We start from the raw sequence: 21,687 nt of genomic DNA, 5'->3' as shown, positions 1-21,687 counted from the left end.
GGATCGTCATTTTAATGAGGTTGGAAAAAACTATGTTTGATTCGTTGAAACAGAATTATTCTGAGTAATCAAGTTGCTCTGAAACATTTTTGAATTACTAGTTGTCAAATATTCTTAAGTATATCATGAACATGTCATAAATTATTGTAACTGTCAACTACTGTTCGAATATTTTTCAAAATGCCGTTTTCCCATGATTAAAAATGTGTTACTTATGTTAGAATCCTACTTGGCTTGCCAGAAAAATGGCAATTCGTTCCCCGATCGTGAATTACCTAATCGGCTTTTTTTGCTGTGCTTTACCGTCGATTCAGGAAAATGAAAAAGTTTTTGGGAAGAGGAGAGCTAAAAAACGTTTTGTAATATCTGAAGATACATCCATTGACGTTTTAGCCTACTTTGAGGTAAATCCAAATAATTCCATCAGAGATTCATCTAGGAAATAGTGTTTCACCGTCTGTTATTCAACGAATTCTGAAGAAACATAAGATTTCTTCTCATAAATTGAAACCAGTGCAAACGCTAGAACCTGGTGACCCTGAGAGACGATTGGGATTTTATCGGTGGTTTATGAATAAATGCATACAAGATACAAACTTCTATAGAAATATTATATGGAGCGACGAGGCTAATTTTTCAAATTGTGAGATGTATAATAGAAAGAATGTTCATTATTGGAGTAGACAGCGGCAGCTGATTAACGGAAAAACAGATTTTAAACAGATTTTTTAAACATAGGTAATCCATTTCTAGTCCATCCCCACAATCCGCAAAGACGATTCAGTATTAATACTTGTAGCAAATATATCTTCCACATTAGGCATTAAATATCGATCATCTTTGAGAATTTTATTAATTGTAACCTTATAATCGGCACACAATCGAATAGTACCATCTTTCTTAACAATTGGAACTATTGGCGTACCCCATTCGCTATATTCAATTTTTGTCAAAATTCCTATTTCTTCTAGGCGGTCTATCTCGTCTTCTACCTTCTTCTGCAATGCATATGGAACTTTTCTTGCAGAACAGTAAATTGGTACAGAGTTGTCCTGAAGAAATAATTTGGCTTCATAATTATTTATTTTACCAATTCCAGTTTCAAAAACTGCACTGAATTCTTTTCGTAATTCATTCAAAATTTGGGATTTCGAATTTTCTGACCAATATATACCGTCCTGTATCTGATGAATTTCAGGTAATTTTTATATCTTTGAGCCATTCACGACCAAAAATAGGTTCTACCTCACCAGGTAATATATATAGGTTAGCCAATACTTTTTGTCCGCAATAACTGACTTCAAAAGTTGAGTATCCAATTGGTTTTATTATTTCTCCTGTGTAAATCTTCAAAAGAAGTTCACTTGTATGAATCTGTTTATTGGGAAAAAGCTCCTTGAACATATCATAAGATATAGAAGAAACTGCTGCTCCGGTATCGTATTCCATTTCTACATGTTTATCATCTAATTGAACATCAAGGAGAAATTTATCCGGTTTTCGCTTAGATTCTGGTAACACATAGTCTATGATATTGTTGATGTAACAGAATGACACTTGGATGATTTGTCATTGGTTTTCCATTTCTACAAACTGCATCTAAATGTCCAACTCGACCACACCTTCCATAATGCGAACGTGTTTACAGACATTTGCTAAATGCGATTCATCACCACATCGAAAACAAAAACGCTTGAACGGATTCGGAGATGACCTTTTGAAGTTTTTACTGAATTTCATTTGATTTTGAGATATTGACATGATTGCAATGCTTGAATTTTTTTCGAATCTTTGTGAGCCGATTCCATTGCTAGTGCTGTTTGAACACAATCCAAAAAAGTACTGTTAGGTTCTTTCAGCTGAATTAGTTTTTCCAACCAACTGGAGTTTTTCAGTCCACTAATAAATTGCTGCCCTAGATGTTTATCAGCGGTGGACGCATTACAAGAAAGACATCGAAAGTCACAATTTCTTGATAGTTTCTTCAGATCTGCTACAAAATCGGTAATGCTTTCACCTTCTTGTTGTATTCTTCTTGTGAAACGATTTTCTTCCGCGATTACGCTGGGTTTGGGATGGAGATGTTCTTTAATTAGAATTTGGAGAGAATCATATGATTTGGTTTTCGGATCGTCAGGACTAGTCAAATTGTATAAAGTTGTAATGTTTTTGTACCCATGGAATGTATCAACCATTCTTTCTTCTTATTGTCAATCTCTGCCAAGGTACCCGTGAAATTTTTCATATTGAAAAAATTCTCTAGTCTCTTGATGAAAATGTCCCACGTTTCCGTTTCTTCGCAGAAAGGTTCTAAAGGAATAACTTCTGGGGAACTGCAATTTTGTGAACATTGTAATGATTCCGTAAGAGTCTTAATCAAGATACTGAATTGTTCAGAATCCATTTTATTCTATCCCGTCCTCGTCGCCACTATTTTATATGTAAATTCTTGTTAAGAAATATGTAATACTTTATTACAAAAATGCATATGACAAAAGTGATAACAGAATGACAGACTTCACTGCCTACACACATCGGTAAAATATGACCTATACAGTGTGAAATATAAATGAACATATACAACAGATTCAGTATTAATGTTTGGTGTGGTTTATTTAGAGGTAGAGTTATCAGTCTATTTTTCTATCAAGGTTCTTTGAACAGACCCCATCACATTAATTTGTTTACAAGAGTGTTGGAAGAGTTTTTCGATGATCTTGATATGTAGGCTCGTCAGATGATCTATTTTCACCAGGATGGAGCACCGGCACATAATTTTAGTGGCATAAAAAATAATATTGCGAGACTGTTTTGGAAACAGATATATTGCTACAAAAGGTCATGTTAGGTGCCCTCCGCGTTCACCATACATGACACCTCTGGATTTTTATTTTTGGGAATTGCTGAAAAATGAGGTGTCCAAAATAAAACGAAATAATATAGATGAACTGAAAAGTTATATTGAAACTATAAATAATAAAATTGATGTTGTTGAGAATGTTTTTACGAGTGGAAATGCATGATGAAATATATATTTGAAAAATATCATTTCATGACATATTTTGAGAAAGTAAGTGTCAATTTTTTTGTTTTCGGCATTTAGAAGGCCATTGAAAATGCTACTTGTTTGCCCATTCAACCAAATTCGTAGCATCAATAATAACGAAGTTGGCAATGGTGTTGACTCAGTTTGAAACACCTTATATATCAGGACAATTTAAAAGAAGAACTGATTTTTTGGTGTCATTTAATAATACTCTGAAATCAGTAATTTTGCAATAATTCAACCAATTTTTCAATTTTACCTTTTACCCAAATAGTAGAGTTCCATTTATAAAACGGTTTCAGTGTCCGTTCAATTCTAAAACTGTAGTGAAAGTGATGCCACTTGATTCCTAGAATTTTTCATGAATTTCGTTATGGTATGTTGAATAAAATTGATGTTCACCAAGTCAATGAGACAATATTGGATAAATATTGAGGTAATATGTATTGTTTACATGAAGTATTTTTGAAACTTTGCGTTTCACTGAAGAATGTATTTCTTGTATCAACTCAAAGTCATAACGGTACAAGCTTTTTTACAGGATTGATTGCTGTCAATAAAGAACTAGACGACGTTCAAAAATGGATAGCAGAAAGAATGAACAAAGATCAGAAAGTGGGTGCTGCTACCGGCAAACTTAGAAATTTTATAATCGAACCGTTCATACCTCACAATGACACCGAAGAAACATACGTTTGTATATACTCTCATCGTCATGCAGATACGATACTGTTTTATCACCAGGGAGGGGTGGATATTGGAGACGTAGACAGCAAAGCTCTAAAATTGGACGTGCCCGTAGGAGAAACTGTCGATGAAGCCACCATAACAAAGGTGAAGTAAAAAATAAACAATGACATCAGTAATGAATGATATATATATATATATATATATATATATATATATATATATATATATATATGTATATATATATATATATATATATATATATATATATATATATATATATATATATATATATGTATATATATATTTATTTTGATTTTTTAGGTGTTATTGGGAGGGGTTGTGTCCGCCAAGAAAGAAATGATCTCCACATTTATCTTTAATCTCTATAAACTATACACTGAGCTTTATTTCACATACTTAGAAATTAACCCGCTAGTTGTTACGGATAAAGAAATATTTATTTTGGATTTGGCTGCTAAATTAGATGCCACTGCTGATTTCATTTGCAGACCTATGTGGGGAGAAATTGATTATCCACCACCTTTTGGAAGAGACGCTTTACCAGGTGAGTTTATGTGATACCGGTAAAGTTACAAGTTACTGTTTCTCTAAAAAACCTTGTTGGTTCATTTATACTGTTTGATGATGGCGGTTCATCTTTAGAAAGATTTAAATACATTTCAGGTAATAAATTACAATTAATTTCTTCATGATTAGTTTACGGTACCCTTCAAGCTTGTACATTATGAATGTCTATTCTAGAGAAAGTATAAGCTTCAAATCCGTTGTATTGTTTTCTCTTTTCATTTTTCTTTTCACCAGGCGAGTCAAAGAAGACGAAATTATTGAAGTTAACGAAGAATTGTAGTATAAGAGGCTCAATAAAAATAGTCTGAAAGTTAATCTACACATGTGTTGGTTTTATACGAATCAGATCTCTTAATCATGTTTTTGAATCTATTCTGGTTACCTTCATTTTGAAATTTTAAAGAACATGATTTAAACCTGAGTTGAAGATCGAATAATCAGTTTGATTGTTCTGACATAGTAACCTATGACTTTGCAATTTACATTTTCAAAGCATTCTTTTTCTTTTTCATCATCACATCAATCCTAGTAATGGATCAATTTCAACAAGAATTACCTTAGTTAACCTATTAGTTAAAATAGATTACTTCTTGGAAACGCCATTTATTCATCCTATAAATTTGAACATGAAATGCCTGTCATTAATACAGGGTGGGCCAATTTTTCATACATGGCATTCGGGAAAATAATTCGCTCGGATCCGTCGATTTTTATTTCAAGGGAAAAACTTTTTGAAGATTTTTATCAATCTTTTCACTTTTATCCCCACGTCGGAGTCGAGTCAAGTGACAACTCATTCGAAAGGTCATCGATTTCTTCTTTCAACGCTTTCCACCTTTTTGATTTTGCTGCAGTGATTATCGAAAAAAAGACTTTTTGAAATCAATAACAAATGTTTTAAATTTTTTTAACGAGAACGTTAAATATATTAAAGAAGAAAGTAATACAAATCATGAAATTATGAAACAATTGGCGCTCCGAGGCGACTTCATCGATTCCAGTGGCGCATTAGCTTTTTCAGCTGTAGGAAAACCCGAAAAAACCTGCTGCACCAAATCATCTGAAGATCTTGATCTTAACACGAAGAATGTTAGCCATTTTGTTTTGTCCCTCACAAGGAGGGTTAATGAAATTTACAATTTTTTCCCTATCTTATGAATTGACGTAAGTTGTCTAGAGATGTTGGCTGAGATGTTGGATGAGATTTGGCCGTCTTGAAGTGATCCCACAAAAAAAATGTAACTAATTCGAATCTGACAACCTCGCGGGCCACTCCTCGGCCGATCCACTAACCAGAAAAGGTTCCATTAAAAAACTCACCCATCGTTGGAAATATCGATGTATTGTCATTGCATTTTGAAGGTGCATTTTTTGAAATATTCGTTATTTATACATATGTTAATACAATTCTTTTTACGTGATTATCTGTGTTATTATCAACACAAAATGTATCATCGTACGAATATTTGTTTTGCTGTTCATGAATAAAATTACTTTTTTAAAACAAACGTGAAATTTTGTCCATAAAAACTTCTACATACTACCTTCAACATGTAAATCGTCTCAATGCGTGGATTAAATGATTAGTTTTTGAAAAAGTTCTGTATTCAGGTTTCTTTAGAATTTGAAATATATTATATTAATAAATTATAAAAGGAAAGTCATTAATATTTTCATCTGTTGATTTTACCTCAATTCCATTTTTGAAACGAGGAATTCATAGATAAGACAGAACACTCAGTACTTAGGGATAACTCATTTGATATTTTTTGATACTTCTAGAATTATTTAATTATTTTTATACAATTTCATTAATTTGTTCCCAGAGGAGGCCTATATTGCAGACTTGGATTCCAAATCAGGTGCTAGCTTAAAATTAACGATTTTGAATAAATCTGGTAGAATTTGGACCATGGTTGCTGGCGGTGGAGCGTCTGTAATTTATAGTGACACAATATGTGATTTGGGAGGAGCAAAGGAATTAGCCAATTATGGAGAATATTCAGGTAAGCGAAACATTATATTTTCTCAACTACTGATTCCGCTCTTTCCATTGATTATTTGGTATTTGTCATTTATTATATATGACGTATTAGGGAATATATAATTATAATTTCGCCTAAACCTTTTACTAGTATAGAATTATATTTTTTATGATACTAAAAGTGGTTAATGATAATCATCTTGATGTTTTTGTCAGGTAAGGTTACCTTTTGTCACATTGTCATATTTATCACTTTTAATATTGGAGCTTGCTTGATAGTAGATATCTCTTTATATCTAGGACACGATAGAAATACATTAAGGCTGCCGTGAGGCTGTATAGATAGTAGATATCTCTTTATATCTAAGACACGATAGAAATACATTAAGGCTGCCGTGAGGCTGTATATTCATATCATATCGAAAATAGAATAAATCAAGAAGTGATGGAATTAATATTACCATTGCATCTCAGCCAAATTTTCGAAATAAGATTATACAGGCTAGTAGCCATATTTGCTGTCAATTTTTGTGATCACAGATAATTTGTTAGTGATTGTGAAATGGATTCAAGCGACGAAGAAAGTGTGAATTGTACTCCACCAGAAATAAGTGCATGATACAGCTGAGGATGCGAAATTGAGTTTCTGTAAATCTAAGAAAATATATAACAAAGTGTATGAAGAATTCGTGAGGTAGTGCAACGGGAATCGTGTAAAAAATAAGAACTATACAGATAATGTACTTCTTGCCTATTTTCTGAAAACATCTTATTATTCCATGCTGAAAGATACTTTAAATGTACATGCTAAAAGATATATCAGTAGTTACCTATAAGTACAATAGATATATTGATAGTCTGATGATGATGGTTGAAGGATTCTCGACTCGTAATGTACACTCCTGTGTATTTCAGATATATGTTTCAATAATTTTGCATTTATAGAAACCATGGGAATATAGATTCCTATCGATAAGAGTTTGAAATTCACTTTAGAGCCTGCTCAACGATTTTATTGCCCGTCGGGCGATAAAGTAGTCTGCGGGCGCTAAAGTGCTACTTTACGCCCGGTTGTACATAAAATATTATTCATTGTTCGGATATAGTTGTTTTTGAACCAATAAATTATCTTTGATATATTTATCTAAACTTTTATAACGAACATAATTTTTGAAATTCATGTTTTTTCCACTGGCTACTGTGATCTCCATTTAACCTTTCGGATTATTGAGATGACGAACGATTCCAAAGAAATCGATATGATATTCTTTAATCCTATCTCTCGTAGCTGCATGTGCTCAAAACAGCATAACCTTCAATATAAAGTGAAGATTTGTACTCTTAGTAACAGTGAAAACAGTCCACTCCTATGAATAATATCTACTACAACGCCAAATATATCTGCATTTATTCTTTTCATCAGAGTAATAATTTTCAGCACTGTAAGACTCTAAAGTTTGTCTTATCTTTCGACATGTATAGGAATACAAATCCTACTTATTCCGCCTAATTCATATAAATGCTTCTGAACTGCAATTTCAGTTAGTGAGACCAGAGTTGTAGAATCTTCTACAACTTTTGGCTTTCCTTTGATGGGTCTCCTCAAATTTACTTCTTTTCTTTCACTAACGAGCCACGATTTTTTGTATTGTTGAAATATGATTCACCTGTACTTAGGACAATTTTGCAATTTTCGTTTTAAAGAAAACTGACCACTGAGTTTTAGAAGTATGTTATGTTTCAGATTTACTAGAATGGTACTTGACTTCTAGTTATTCTATACTTCAGGTTGTTACAAAAAGTAAAAGTCTCCATTGCATTGAACATCGTATTCTCCCAAAAATGTATATATGAATGTATATATGAATTGTTCTGTGATGTCAGCCATAAATATATTCATTTGGTCTCTAGACAAAATACATGGTATCAGATATGTTATGATTGTGATGATTCAATTTATATTTTAATCAAAATGATTACAATATTTTTGTAGTAAATCTTTCAATAATTTAAAAGTTCTACAAGTTTTTGTTTGTTTCACATTCTTGTTCTACCATAAGTTGTGAGATTTTTGAAATACAGAATTTCTCTAAGCAATAGTAATTATTTTTGCAGCGTTTGTAGTGCGATATTGCATGACAATTATTTTTCCGGCACTTATTTATATAAATCCAATAGGCTTAAATAAGTATAGTATTTATTTCCACGTATATAAATGGTGAGGCAGATTATACACCTGAATTGAGTTGTATCTCAGTAGTAGCATTGCAAAATGGGATTCGAAAAGTTTTTTATAAACATATATATTCATATCATGACAGTGATTTATTATTAATTGAACGTACTTGAAAACTAATTTTTATTTATCTGAGGAACTTCACTGCCGCTCTGACATTTTTCGAAAAAAACAGTTTGTTTTTTGTGCATTCTACATAATTTGTTTGTTATAATGACAGTATCTTGTCTTGAATAAAGAGTCTAATAGTTGACTCTGCTATTTCAAAAATGGTTTCTGCTACTGTAATAGTCATTGGCGGTGCAAGACAAAATCACATGTTGCTATTCAGGTAGAGACCATTAATTGAAAAACGTTAATAAAACCAATGGTCCCAATATATGAACATCTGTTCTTGATGATGTTTGCTTTTTTTAGCACATGTTTTTCTGAGGTCTTTACATCATCTTTCAGAGTTACTCATATGATCTGGTAAGGCTGAATATGGCTGATGTTCAAGCCTTACGACAGCACAAATTGTATTCGTTTGCTTTTTGATTAGTCAGTTTGAAACCTTCTTACTTGGACAGCAACCCCTTCCTTTCCTTGGATTTTTTTTTATCCTTTCTGCTACTGTAATAGTCAGTGGTGGTGCAAGACTCCTAAATTTGATGTGGGCTAGGTACATTTCTCGATGCCCTCTAATAATGCAAGAAGAAGGGTTTATAAAATAAAAAAAATTATTCATTGAGAATCACTCACCAAAATTTTTATTCATGTATTTTTTTGAAACATTCAACAACATAATTAAAAATAAAACAGCCCGACTCAAAAGTAATTAAAAAACATCATGTATAGGTCTTCGTATTAAAACCCCAGTCAGTCACTGGCACTGCGGCTATTGTCTTACTTTATGTTAATTAAAGAAACACAATATTTTTCTTTTTCTTTTTGCTGAACCAGATTCCCATATTTTCTCCCTACATCTCTTTTTCTCTTAGTGCTTGAGCCTGACATGATTGATGAATTATGATGTATGCAGCAAATTTGTATCCGTAACCTGTAAAAGAAATAACAATAACATTTGTAGGTATTTGTTTCTTTCATTACATTTTTATATCACCTGCTTCAGTATTTTACTAACGTAATATATTTTTAATACAATATAATATTGGAAGAATATTTTTGATGGTGTTCAACACTTTTCATTGATATTCAAGATAGTTATCAGTATTTTTGATCTATTTTTTTGTATATATTTATTTGAAAGTGATAAAGACGATGATTATTATTACTATTATTATCTGTATAAAAAAGTAGGTGGATTCTAGGGCAAGCAACCGAAGGTATGAAATAAATAAAAACATAATTCTTAATCATGTCATGTTTTGTAAAAAAAGCTATATAAATATAAGTGTAAGTATAATAAATACTTCTTTCCTTATTCTTGATGAGTAAAATGAATACAGGTGTTATTATTTTTCTTCACGACAGAATCCAAGTTTCTACTTATTAAACAAGTGTTATCATTTGAAACTATGTAACACTATCATTTATTCCCACATCAAATATTTTCAGAACTTATCATATAGGAACATGAAGCGAGACTGCGTTCGCATGCGATACTTCGGCTTTCTGTTGAGGGAACGTCCCGACGTCTCTGACCGGGGATTTACTGCGATAGCAGCTTAACGCCAAGTAATGTTGCCAGATTCAATGAAAACGAATGATTAGTAACGACAAAGATGAGAATTTTCTAATATAATATTATTTTTTTGAAATAGGAATATATTCACAAGTTTTTAATTGATATGCTTTCGTGCCCCGAAGAGTGGTATTTATTATAAATAAAATACATGACGCGTACTTTTGGATTTTCCATATTTTTTATTTACGGCATTGAGGCGCGAGGTCCTTCGCACCAGGAGGCCGTGGGCGATCACCCACACCGCCCACGCCTTACGCCGCCTCTGGAAATAGTAGTACATTACAATACTATATTCCGCACCAGAATAATATCACTGTTCCTCGAGGCGCATTTCGCATCTCCTGATGATGCTAACTTGGTTAGCACTTGGTTAGTTCTTGTGTGTGAGAGCTGTTTCTATCAGATTAATTTCAATATTACTTATGAATTGCAGTTAAGGAAGACTGATACAATCCCAAAGTTTGAAATTTCATATTTTTTTAAGGTGCACCAAGTGAACAACAAACTTATGAATACGCAAAAACGATACTGTCTCTGATGACCCAAGAGAAGCACCCACAAGGAAAAGTGTTGATCATTGGTGGGGGAATCGCTAATTTTACCAACGTATCGGCTACTTTCAGAGGTATTATCACTGCCTTGGTCCAGTTCAGGGAGAGGCTCGTAGAACACAAAATTTCAATCTTCGTCAGAAGGGCCGGTCCAAATTATCATGAAGGTTTGAGAAGAATGCGCGAAGTTGGACAAACTTTGGGTGAGATTTTTGAGAAAAATTTAAGTTTTCCTGGATACAAATATGTTTCTTCAGGTATTTCTCTGTATGTTTTTGGCCCGGAAACCCACATGACTGCTATATGTGGTATGGCCCTAGGCACTCGTCCCATTCCCCAAGAAAATAATATTGAAACTGCAACGGCAAATTTCGCACTACCTAGCGGAGAAAAAGAACCGAATACGCAACGTCTGACTTCCAATAAAGATGTTCCGACACCTTCTGTCGCGTTCAGTGTGAATCCAAAAGTGAGTTGATTTTGTATTGTATTGTGTATGTTTTGACCTTCAAAATAACTTTGGCTTAGTTTCTTCAAGTCCTCTCCTTATAAGTTGTGAAACTTTTTCTTCAGAAACTAATGTAAAATATAAATAGGGAATCGAATGTTCTTAACTTAAGAATGTTGCAGAACGCAGTGGATGTCCAAAAACCATGAATGTGAAAAAAATCAATTATGTGCATGGTTAAATTTAGTTTAGTGTTAAGTTTCCTTCAGACCTTGTTTTTTTCAAAATGGGGAATATGCACTTTAGTGGTTTTGCCATAGGACCAACGAAATGCTCATGTTTTGATTAGTTTAACAAGTCTGGTGCATTTAATCGCTGTAGGTAATACTTTGTGAACACTGCCTAGTAGTGTATAGCCTTCAACTGCTTCCTTTTTTTATGCAATAAGGGAAATGATCTGCTAAATTCAATAATATCTCCATCTCAAATCTGCTACTGTTATTTCAATTTCAAAAAGTTTCAGAGCCTGAGATACAGAGAGTGTTTATAAACTAACTGGTAGATTATACAGTTAACCTTGAAACGAATGCTTTCTGTACATGATAGCACACTTTTTTCTTTCTTCATGATCATCTGCGCGTTTTAAATGATTCCTGCTCTGAAACTCGCGACCTTTAAAAATTTTTCTTATAATTTTTTCAAAAGCCTAATTTATTCTGTTACATTGGTGATAGCTGTTTTAAAAATGATGGCGTTATTTTGTCTTTGTCATTTGTAATATAGGTAAGTAGAGAAATAGAAAGCTAAAACCTTTCTTTCCCAAAAATTAATATCTCCTGAAAATATACGCCTTTCAATTTAGATTGAATCAATTTCATAATACTAGCTGATTTGAAATTGGAAGTGATTGGGCAGAAACTGTAATGAAATATCTTGTGGTTTTGCTGTATAAAGCTGGTAATGAAGTTAATCAACTGAAAAATTATAGATTTTCATTTGTTGAAAGAAAATGTTCCAATTCTAGTACAAATACTCACATCACCTACGAAGTCACAGATAATCATTCATAATAACATCTTTCCATGAAAAATAATGGTAAACAATATTGTTTTCAAAAGGGAGACGCAATAACATCCATGTTCACTAAGTCTACGAAAGCCATCATTTGGGGTATGCAAAATCGAGCAATACAAAGTATGTTGGACTTTGACTTTGTCTGCACCAGAAATGAACCAAGTGTTGCCGCCATCATCTACCCCTTTACCGGAGATCACAAGCAAAATTTCTATTGGGGTCACAAAGAAATCCTTATTCCCGTTTATAAGCATATGAAAGATGCTATGAACAAACATCCAGACGCCGACGTTTTGGTGAATTTTGCTTCACTCCGCTCTGCTTACTCAAGTACGGTTGAAACCCTGCAGTTCCCCCAGATCAGAACCATTGCCATAATTGCAGAAGGTATTCCAGAAAATTACACGAGAAAACTTATCAAATTAGCGAACGAGAAGAAAGTATCTATAATCGGACCAGCAACTGTTGGTGGAGTCAAACCAGGGTGTTTCAAAATCGGTAACACTGGCGGTATGATGGATAACATTTTGCATTCTAAGTTATATAGACCTGGAAGTGTGGCATATGTATCCAGGTCTGGAGGTATGTCCAACGAGTTGAACAACATTATGTCCAAGGCAACTGATGGTGTATATGAAGGAGTTGCAATTGGTGGAGACAGGTATCCCGGAACCACTTTTATGGATCACGTCATGAGGTTCGTCATTGAGTACATCCTTTGCAAAATTGTATAATTTTATTATATTTATTATTTATAATCTGTATTACATTAATTTCATAGGTATCAGGCTGATGAAAACGTTAAAATGATTGTACTCCTTGGAGAGGTGTGAGGTACTGAAGAATACGAAGTTTGCAGAGCGCTGCAAAACAAACAAATCACCAAACCTTTAGTAGCATGGTGTATAGGTATGACTGAAGTAATGACTTTTTCTCTGGAGTCTTCTCACTGATAGATTGTTTACAGGTACTTGTGCTGGTATGTTCACGGCAGAAGTTCAGTTTGGACATGCCGGATCTTGTGCTAATACCAACCAAGAAACTGCAACTGCTAAAAATGAAGCCCTACGAGCTGCTGGAGCACACGTACCTGATTCATTTGACTATTTAGGTATACAAATGCTATTTATAAGTACCTTCGGCGTTCAGAAATTGTCTTTACCTTCTTGCAGGTGATATTATTCAGAGTGTATATGATCAATTGGTCAAGCAAGGAGTTATAGTACCAGCTCCAGAAATACCTCCTCCAACAGTTCCTATGGATTACAACTGGGCTAGGGAACTGGGCCTCATTCGTAAACCTGCCAGCTTCATGACTTCCATTTGTGACGAGCGAGGACAAGAACTGATTTATGCCGGTGAGTTTACTTTTTTTCAATAAATTACCTAGAGGAATGCTGAAAACTTATTTTTCTACATTCTTATACATACATTTAAAACATTTCATTCTGATATAGCTTTTCAATATTTCTTCTCGGTCGTTTCTGTTTCAAGATAATTTAGAGATATCATGAGACTCATTATATATTTTGTTCATTTTTCTTTACGTATGGAGCCACGAGAGCTATGGAGCCACGATACCTCTAAAATAACAGTTTTCACAAGTTAAAGCTGCTGCATAGTAGTTTCAACAAATTCAGAGTTTCTGAAATTGACATATTCCTGGTGTCTTTGAACCTTGAAAATTACTTTCGATTTAGGTGGCTAGCTACAAAAATTGAGAAGATGGTCTCAATTTGATTGGGAAGTAACATCACCTTTGCACTCACAAATATTGCGCTGAGGGATATTTTCCGTTGTGAAGTAGCTAGTGATAAAAAATGATATCAAAAAATAAAAAATAGACTTATATATTACAGTAATACCTTGAAAATAGAGTTAACAATTTTTATATTTCACAATAACCAACAATAAAATTAGAACTTTCTCAATTTTTTTTTCCTATCATATATTCTAGGAGATAATTCAGAAGATTATTTTCATTTGCTTGGTTCCTTGATATTCAACCAATTCGAATGTAACAAATAGTGTTTCTAAATGTATTTATATCCATTATCTCAAAATGATGTTACCTTTTACTCATCCATGTAAGTCACATTTATGTAAGTCACATGCTATTTTGCTATTTAACAGTTTAGGGAGATCTAGTTATGAACGTCAATTACATCATATATCAACAGAAATATTTCTTTTTCGTAAAATTTATTCTCTTTCAGGTATGCCAATATCTGATGTCCTTCAAAAGAACGTTGGCATTGGTGGTGTGATCTCTCTTCTGTGGTTCCAAAGGTGTTTGCCGCCTTATGCTTGCAAATTCTTTGAAATGTGTCTTATGGTTACAGCCGATCATGGTCCTGCAGTATCTGGAGCACATAATACAATCGTATGTGCAAGAGCTGGTAAAGATTTGGTTTCAAGCGTAGTGTCTGGTCTATTGACTATTGGAGATAGATTCGGAGGTGCGCTTGATGGAGCTGCCAAGCAGTTCAGTGAGGCTTATGAAAAAGGTAAGTTCATTAACTGGCTTTGAAGAGAGTTCATTTTGTCCCTGATCCATTGAAATACTATGTCTCTGAAATGAAAATTTATTGATCATTTGGGGACAAAATACCTTTGATCATGTATCGAAAAATGCCAACACCTCTATTCGATCTTTTCAATACTGATGTTACGAATTCAATTACATTATGATATTTTCATGTGGGAGCTTTTTCGTGAATATTTTTTGAATAAATTAATTACTTCATTCAGGTCTTTGTTATATGTTTTGCATAGAGTTTCAATACGGAATAATGCAAAAACAAATTATTAATTGGTTGAATCTGTTTTCATCAACAATCTGAATTTGAGAAAAGTAGCGCATTTATGTGCCTAATAATATGCCATTTAGAAAATTTTGATATTCCGGGTAGTTTTGGAGATATTCGAAGAAAACCGAAATTTGAGAATTTCGTTTTAATTTTCTCCTAGCTTTATTTTCAAAGGGAATTTTAAACAAATAGCACTTTGCCATGTCCACTTTCTAAGCACTACACGATAACGTAAGCTAAGTTTTTCTGCTACGTTTCGTCTTTTAGAAAACATCATCAACTTTTTATTTTTATATGGGCTGAAACTAAAGTATACCCTGTGTACGACTCTATTTTTCATTGTGAATACAGCAACGTATCACACAAAATGATTTCATAACCATTTCACGCGCAAAATGTTTTTTTTTGTCTAATATGATTTTAAAGGAAATCTGATTCAATAAATGTTTGATTGATTGATTTTTGTCAAAATAAAACTGTTGTTTAGTAGAATTTTTGACATATTATCGTTTCTACTTTCACATCTCGTTACCTACCTAATTTGTGTTAAAAATGGAAAACGGCAGCTTTTTGAATACTGAAAAATTTGATGTTACATTTTGTGCCAAAGAAATTGTGTTTATGCTGAACGTGCGTACTTTAATATGTATCCAGAGAGGCGAAATCCTAGTAAATCAATATTTAGACCTTTAGTTCTTGATTTAAAAGAATACGGATCATTTCAAAAACCTGTGGTTTTCCGACAAATGCAATGAAGAAAGTCAACGTGATGTGTTACTGACCGTTGTTGAAAATTTTAATTTTGAGATATCCAGTCACACTATTGAACATAGGTAATACTGGAGTAGCCAAATCCACTGCTCACTTCATTTTAAGAAAAAATAAATATCATCCGTATAAATGTAGGATTTGTCATGGACTCAAACCAGGTGACGATGCAAGGCGAACAACCTTTTGTGAATGGTAGGTAGTACACTAGAAAATTTCCCTTTCAAAATAATTTGGTCTGATGAAACTAAGGTCACCAACAATGGCTTTTTTAATAGGCGGAATATTATTTATTGGTCACAAAAAAATCTGCGTGTACACAATGTGTCCAGATATCAATATCGTTTCGATTTTAACATGTGGGTTGGGATTCTCGATACGAATGTGATGGGGCCTTTTATCTACCAAAACAATTTAACAAAAGAGCGGTATATAAATTTGTTAGTAAATGATTTGGAAGACGCTCTAGATAATTTGCTTTTAGCGGTTACTCACTAGTTTCAACAAGATGATGCTCCAGCACATAATGCTAGTTGTGATTATTTGCACCGTCGCTTCCCAGGACAGTGGATTGGTATTCATAGTGATACATCCTGACCTGCAAGGTCCCCCGACCTAACCCCACTAGACTTTTTTCTTTGGGGATATATCAAGAATCAAGTGTAGGTACTCTCATAATTTTCAAAATGAAGATTTGCTAAGATTGGTTACTTCATCCTTTAACAATTCATTATAAAAATTCATTATAAATGACATTAATCAATTTACTTCATGTATCAAAATATGACATTTTTTCCAGCGCGTACTATCTAAAATTGAAGAAAAGTAGGTCAAGTAATCACTTCTCATTTTGCGCGAGAAATGGTTATGTGATACGTTGCTGAATTCACAATGAAAAATGGAGTCGTATACAGGGTATACTTTAGTTTCGGCCTATATAAAAATACAATGTTGATGATGTTTTCTAAAAGGCGATACGTCGCAGAAAAATTCGGCTTACGTTATCCTCTAGTGCTTAAAATGTTGCCATGGCAAAGTGCTATTTGTTTTAGATTTCCTTCGAAAATAAATCTAGGAGAAAATAAAAACAAAATTCTCAAATTTCAGTTTTTCTCGGATATCTCAAAAACTACTCGGAATATTTAAACTTTCTGAATGGCATATTACTAGGCACATAAACGCGCTACTTTTCTCTAATTTAATCGACCCCGTATCACTTACCGTTTCCGATATCCTCATGATGTTCATTCTTATCTTGGACACAGTGTATTTATTCCATACTGTAAGTATACTCATTCTAGAAATCATAGTTTTCATTATATCTGTCATATTATTCTGTCATGTTGTTCTTTAAATCATCTAAAATCTAAAGGAACAATTCGTTCGGGCCAGTCTCAACTCCCTGCACTGTAGGTTAATGAACTGACACCTATCAGAAAACAACTACTTCTCTGGCTAATACCACGAAGGGCGTTGGATTATATGCGGCAGGTGTCAGTGCAAGATTCTCCACTGAGGTTATTCCTGCATATGCTGTTGGCGATACAACTGTCGCAATAGATTTTCAATTATTGGAACATACTTGCAGACCGGTTTCGGGCTCTTTGGTCACTCGTCAGTGCAAGGTAGTGTCTGTCGTCAACATGAGGTATGTCTACTGACTATACGTGAAAGTGTGGTATTTTGTTGATTAAAGCCAATTTGTAATTTAATCTATTTATAACAATTTGATCAACAAAATAATGGAAGATATCTTCGTCCGGATCGTTTTGAAGTAAATCCAACTTAAAGTTCAGCGAATCGGGATTGGATTCATTGAAAACAAACCTTAGAAAATATTCTTGAGGTTCATAATGAAACCTCAGATGAAATTAAATTGAAATTATTAAAAAACCACATATCTCCTAATATTTTCGGAATAATCAGTGAGTACAAAAACTTCAAATCAGTTCTTGATGCACTTGACAGGGTTTATGTCAAACACAATAATGAAATTTCAGCCCACCATCGCCTTCCTTCACGAATTCAGAAGACTGAAAAAACTATCGATGAATATCTTCAAGCAGTGAAACAATTGTCGAAAGAATCCAACTTCAAAGCTGTGACAGCAGAACAAAATCAGAATAAGAGATGCCTTCATTGAAGGTTTGTACTCAGCCAGTATACGACAGCGATTTCTCGAAAACGTCACTCTTGAGTTAAATGGAGCATTCGATGAAGCTCGACCTCTGGAGGTGACTCAGCTAAATTCTATGAGTTTTTCATTGCCATCCTCGTCAATGAATGCAGCTCCAGAAGATCCATCATCCAGTTGTTCTGATATTGCCGTAAATGCCGTAAATTCTTATCAAAATAATGCTTTTTTTGTGGCAATAAAAGACACGCAAGAAACCAATGCCCAGCTTTAGGCGCGATATGTGAAAACTTCGAAGAAAAGACATTTCGCAAAAGTTTTCTGAAGTAAGAGAGCGGAAGGTAGAACAGTAGTGGCTGGTGCAAAAATACTTGGTTGCTTTATTATCGGCCACTTCACCCGGATGCCTGAGTAAAGCCACAGTACCAATCACTATCAATGAAATTAACGCTGTAGGTCTCATTCATACCGGAAGCAATTCTAGTTTCATCAATTCTTCTATTGTTTCTCGTTATAACATGCAAAGAATACCTTTTGATATGAAGATTGATATGGCTTTTTCAAACCATGTATCACAAGTGGCAAAAAGCTGTATAGTTGATCTGCAATTGAAGTTAGTTTCGGTGGGCCAAGGACTCTTCTCAAAATTTACAGTTTTACACAGGCGTCAGTCCCATCGGCCACTCTTTTCGAAAATCTCTCACGAGATTGCAGGCTCATTGCTATAAAATTTCGCAGATAATCTCAGGATGATGAAAAATCAATCGAATCGGAAATTCAAAGACTTCTCTTGGAAGGAATTATTGAGAAAAGCAAATCCCCTTGGCTGACACAAGTTCTTGTTACAACCAATGCCAGTCACAAGAAACGAATGCTAGTCAATTATGCTTAGACTATAAATATATTTACGCAGTTTGATGCATATCCACTTCCAAATATGGAAATTATTATTTCTAAGATTGCGAATTATAAAGTGTTCAGTACTGTTGATACCTATTTGTGAGAATGAAAGACCCTATACAGCATTTGAAGCATGTGGATATTTATTTCAGTTATCATATCATAGAACGTATTTTATTGTTATACTCGTATTTTTTGGTGTCCAACAGGGATCGGCAAGAATAATATTGACAGTATTAATAATTTTGGGAAGAATTTTGATAAATAATCTTCGGTTTGAGAACATAGAATTTCACGTCAGAAGTCGCGATTAAAGAGAAGAAAATCCGGGATAGTGGGCTGTGGTTGAATGGAATTCGAAGTACCGAACGTTTTGTCATAGACATAATCAATGGTATGTACGTTAAATGCTGAGGCGAATGTTATATTTTGAAGTACCACGTACCGCTGATGAAGTCTGCCAAACGTTTGCTGCTTCAAGTTTCATTCGACCAAAGCCTACCAGCACGGATTTTGTTCTCTTCAGTCTTTGGTTTCTCGTTCCTCACTACTCGATTTCCATTGTTTGAGACAGGATGAAAAGTAGCAAATAGAAGATCAATTAAGCATCAAAACGATGAGAATGGTTATTCTGGTTTCAGAATTGTAGCAAAAAAAAGGCAGCTTATATTCGTGGTGAACACATGTACCTATTCATGAATATATTGAAATTTCATAAAACTTTTAAAACATATTCAATCGATAGTTGTTTACTAAGTTTTTTTTTTAAATTTCAGGTATGCAACCCGCAGAGTTCGTTAACCAAATGAGAAACAAAGGAGAACTTATTATGGGTATAGGCCACAGAGTCAAGTCCATCAATAATCCAGATCAGCGTGTGAAAATAATTAAAGAATTTGTCATGTCTAACTTTCCCGCTACTCCACATACGCAGTATGCCTTAGAAGTTGAAAAAATTACAACGAGCAAGAAACCCAATCTCATTCTGAATGTAGATGGAGTTATTGCCGCCGCTTTTGTAGATATGCTGAAAAATTGTGGTAGTTTCACAAGCGAAGAAGCTCAAGAGTATATCGACATTGGAGCAATCAATTCGCTCTTTGTTTTGGGCAGGTCAATAGGTTTCATTGGGCATTTTATGGACCAGAAGAGGCTGAAACAGGGAATGTACAGGCATCCATGGGATGATATTTCATATGTATTACCAGAACAATATAACAACGATAACTAGATAGATTATGATAGATTTGACTATTTCACAAACAACAGCAGCACTTATTTTTCATAGAGACTTTATATAGTTAAGAGTAGAATGTATGAAATTTTGATTGGTTGTATCGAAATTGGGACATATGCACTTTCCATACCCATTTCCACGATGAAAACTAATGAACTTACTTGTATGAGAATGATATTCTCTAATTTTTTAATTTGAAAATTGAAAATTTATATTTATTAACCAATTATTTTCTAGTGTTTAATTTAAAGTGATGTCAGGCATAATTTTCAAGAGATCGACTATTTTATCTATCTTGCTTCTACCGAGTACCTACATGAGTTCTAAATTTATGTGTGTTGTATTATCTGAATAAAGTGATTTGAAATTGTTTCAATTGAATGTTCAATTAAATCATGGTTGGACCTAAATTTCAGGGAAAATGTTGAATACAATTTTTGTATACCTAATTAATTATGAAATAGGGTCATAATAATAAATAAACTTCATTATCAAAAACATTTTTTTGGCAAAGTTTGCATTCAAAATAATCAACATTTAATGACATGACTACTGCTCCATAACCCCCAACTTTTTACCCAAGAATTGTTTCTATTTATAAGATTCGTCAGCACTTTATTAATTATTTTAGAAATATATTAAATATTCCATAATCCAACTCTGGTAACTGGTAATTTGAATGTTCCAGTAAGCGGATAGTTGTTGGTTGACAGATGGATCAAAAACACCTTCCGGTTCTGGTGCAGGTGTTTTCAGTCGCAGACCCAGGACAGAGTTATCTACCTGCCTAGGAACTTATGCGACTGTATTTCAAGCGGAAATTTACGCTATTGATTTGTATGCGGAGAAATTGAATAAATCCAACCTCACTCACAAGTCAATAAAAATATTCTCGGACAGTCAAGCGGCGTTGGAAGCTCTTGGCCCCCACCGAGCAACGTCTAAATTGGTAGCAAACTGCCAAAAAAGACTCTCCTCGATAGGAAGACTAAACATATTGTCTCTGGTCTGGATTCCTGGCCATACTGGCCTGGAAGGCAATTAAGCTGCTGACTCTTTTGCAAAGGAGGGTGCTGCAAGCGGCTTCATTGGACCAGAACCTGTCATTGGTATCGCTTTGGGCTTTGCCAAACAAACACTTAACACCTGGATGGCAAGAAGAGTTATGGACTTCTGGCAGAATCTTCCTGAATTGGCTCACTCCAAGGCGTTTATTCACCCTTCGAAGCTTGATTCCAAACAGTTGTTGGACTATAGTAGGGATGAACTACGATCTCTAACAGGCCTTCTTACAGGTCACTGTCTTTTGAATCATCACATGCAGAGACTTGGACTGTCGAAAGACAGTGTGTGTCGCCTCTGTCTGGAAAATGATGAAACTGCAGAGCATATACTTTGTGCCTGCCCCGCTGGGGACCGAATCAGGTTCTTTAAGTTCGGCAGATCCGTACTCTTACCATCTGACCTGAAAGACCACTCACCATACAAACTATTCGGCTTCGTTAAGAAGCTGGGTTTATGTGGCCGAGTGTGA

At 34.1% G+C, this 21,687-nt stretch overlaps 1 protein-coding gene across 1 annotated transcript in view; it reads left to right on the top strand.

The window, feature by feature from the left end:
* Positions 1 to 20,382, top strand: part of LOC111507675 (ATP-citrate synthase-like) — a 32,391-nt gene extending 12,009 nt beyond the window's left edge. The window contains 11 exon segments of the mRNA XM_074184490.1: positions 3,588 to 3,880; positions 4,058 to 4,301; positions 6,151 to 6,330; positions 10,716 to 10,985; positions 11,040 to 11,251; positions 12,349 to 13,001; positions 13,086 to 13,213; positions 13,272 to 13,415; positions 13,477 to 13,662; positions 14,521 to 14,811; positions 19,693 to 20,382. Coding sequence (XP_074040591.1) covers positions 3,588 to 3,880; positions 4,058 to 4,301; positions 6,151 to 6,330; positions 10,716 to 10,985; positions 11,040 to 11,251; positions 12,349 to 13,001; positions 13,086 to 13,213; positions 13,272 to 13,415; positions 13,477 to 13,662; positions 14,521 to 14,811; positions 19,693 to 20,147 — 3,056 coding nt within the window. The 3' untranslated portion in view covers positions 20,148 to 20,382.
* Positions 20,383 to 21,687: the final 1,305 nt, after the last annotated feature.

This window comes from Leptinotarsa decemlineata, unplaced genomic scaffold, assembly GCF_025532065.1.
Source record: "Leptinotarsa decemlineata unplaced genomic scaffold, Ldec_3_MD MMD2_tig00026354_RagTag_RagTag, whole genome shotgun sequence".
Taxonomy (NCBI): Eukaryota; Metazoa; Arthropoda; class Insecta; order Coleoptera; family Chrysomelidae; genus Leptinotarsa; species Leptinotarsa decemlineata.
Note: the sequence above shows the minus strand (reverse complement) of the source record. Positions and strands in the feature narration are given on the sequence as shown.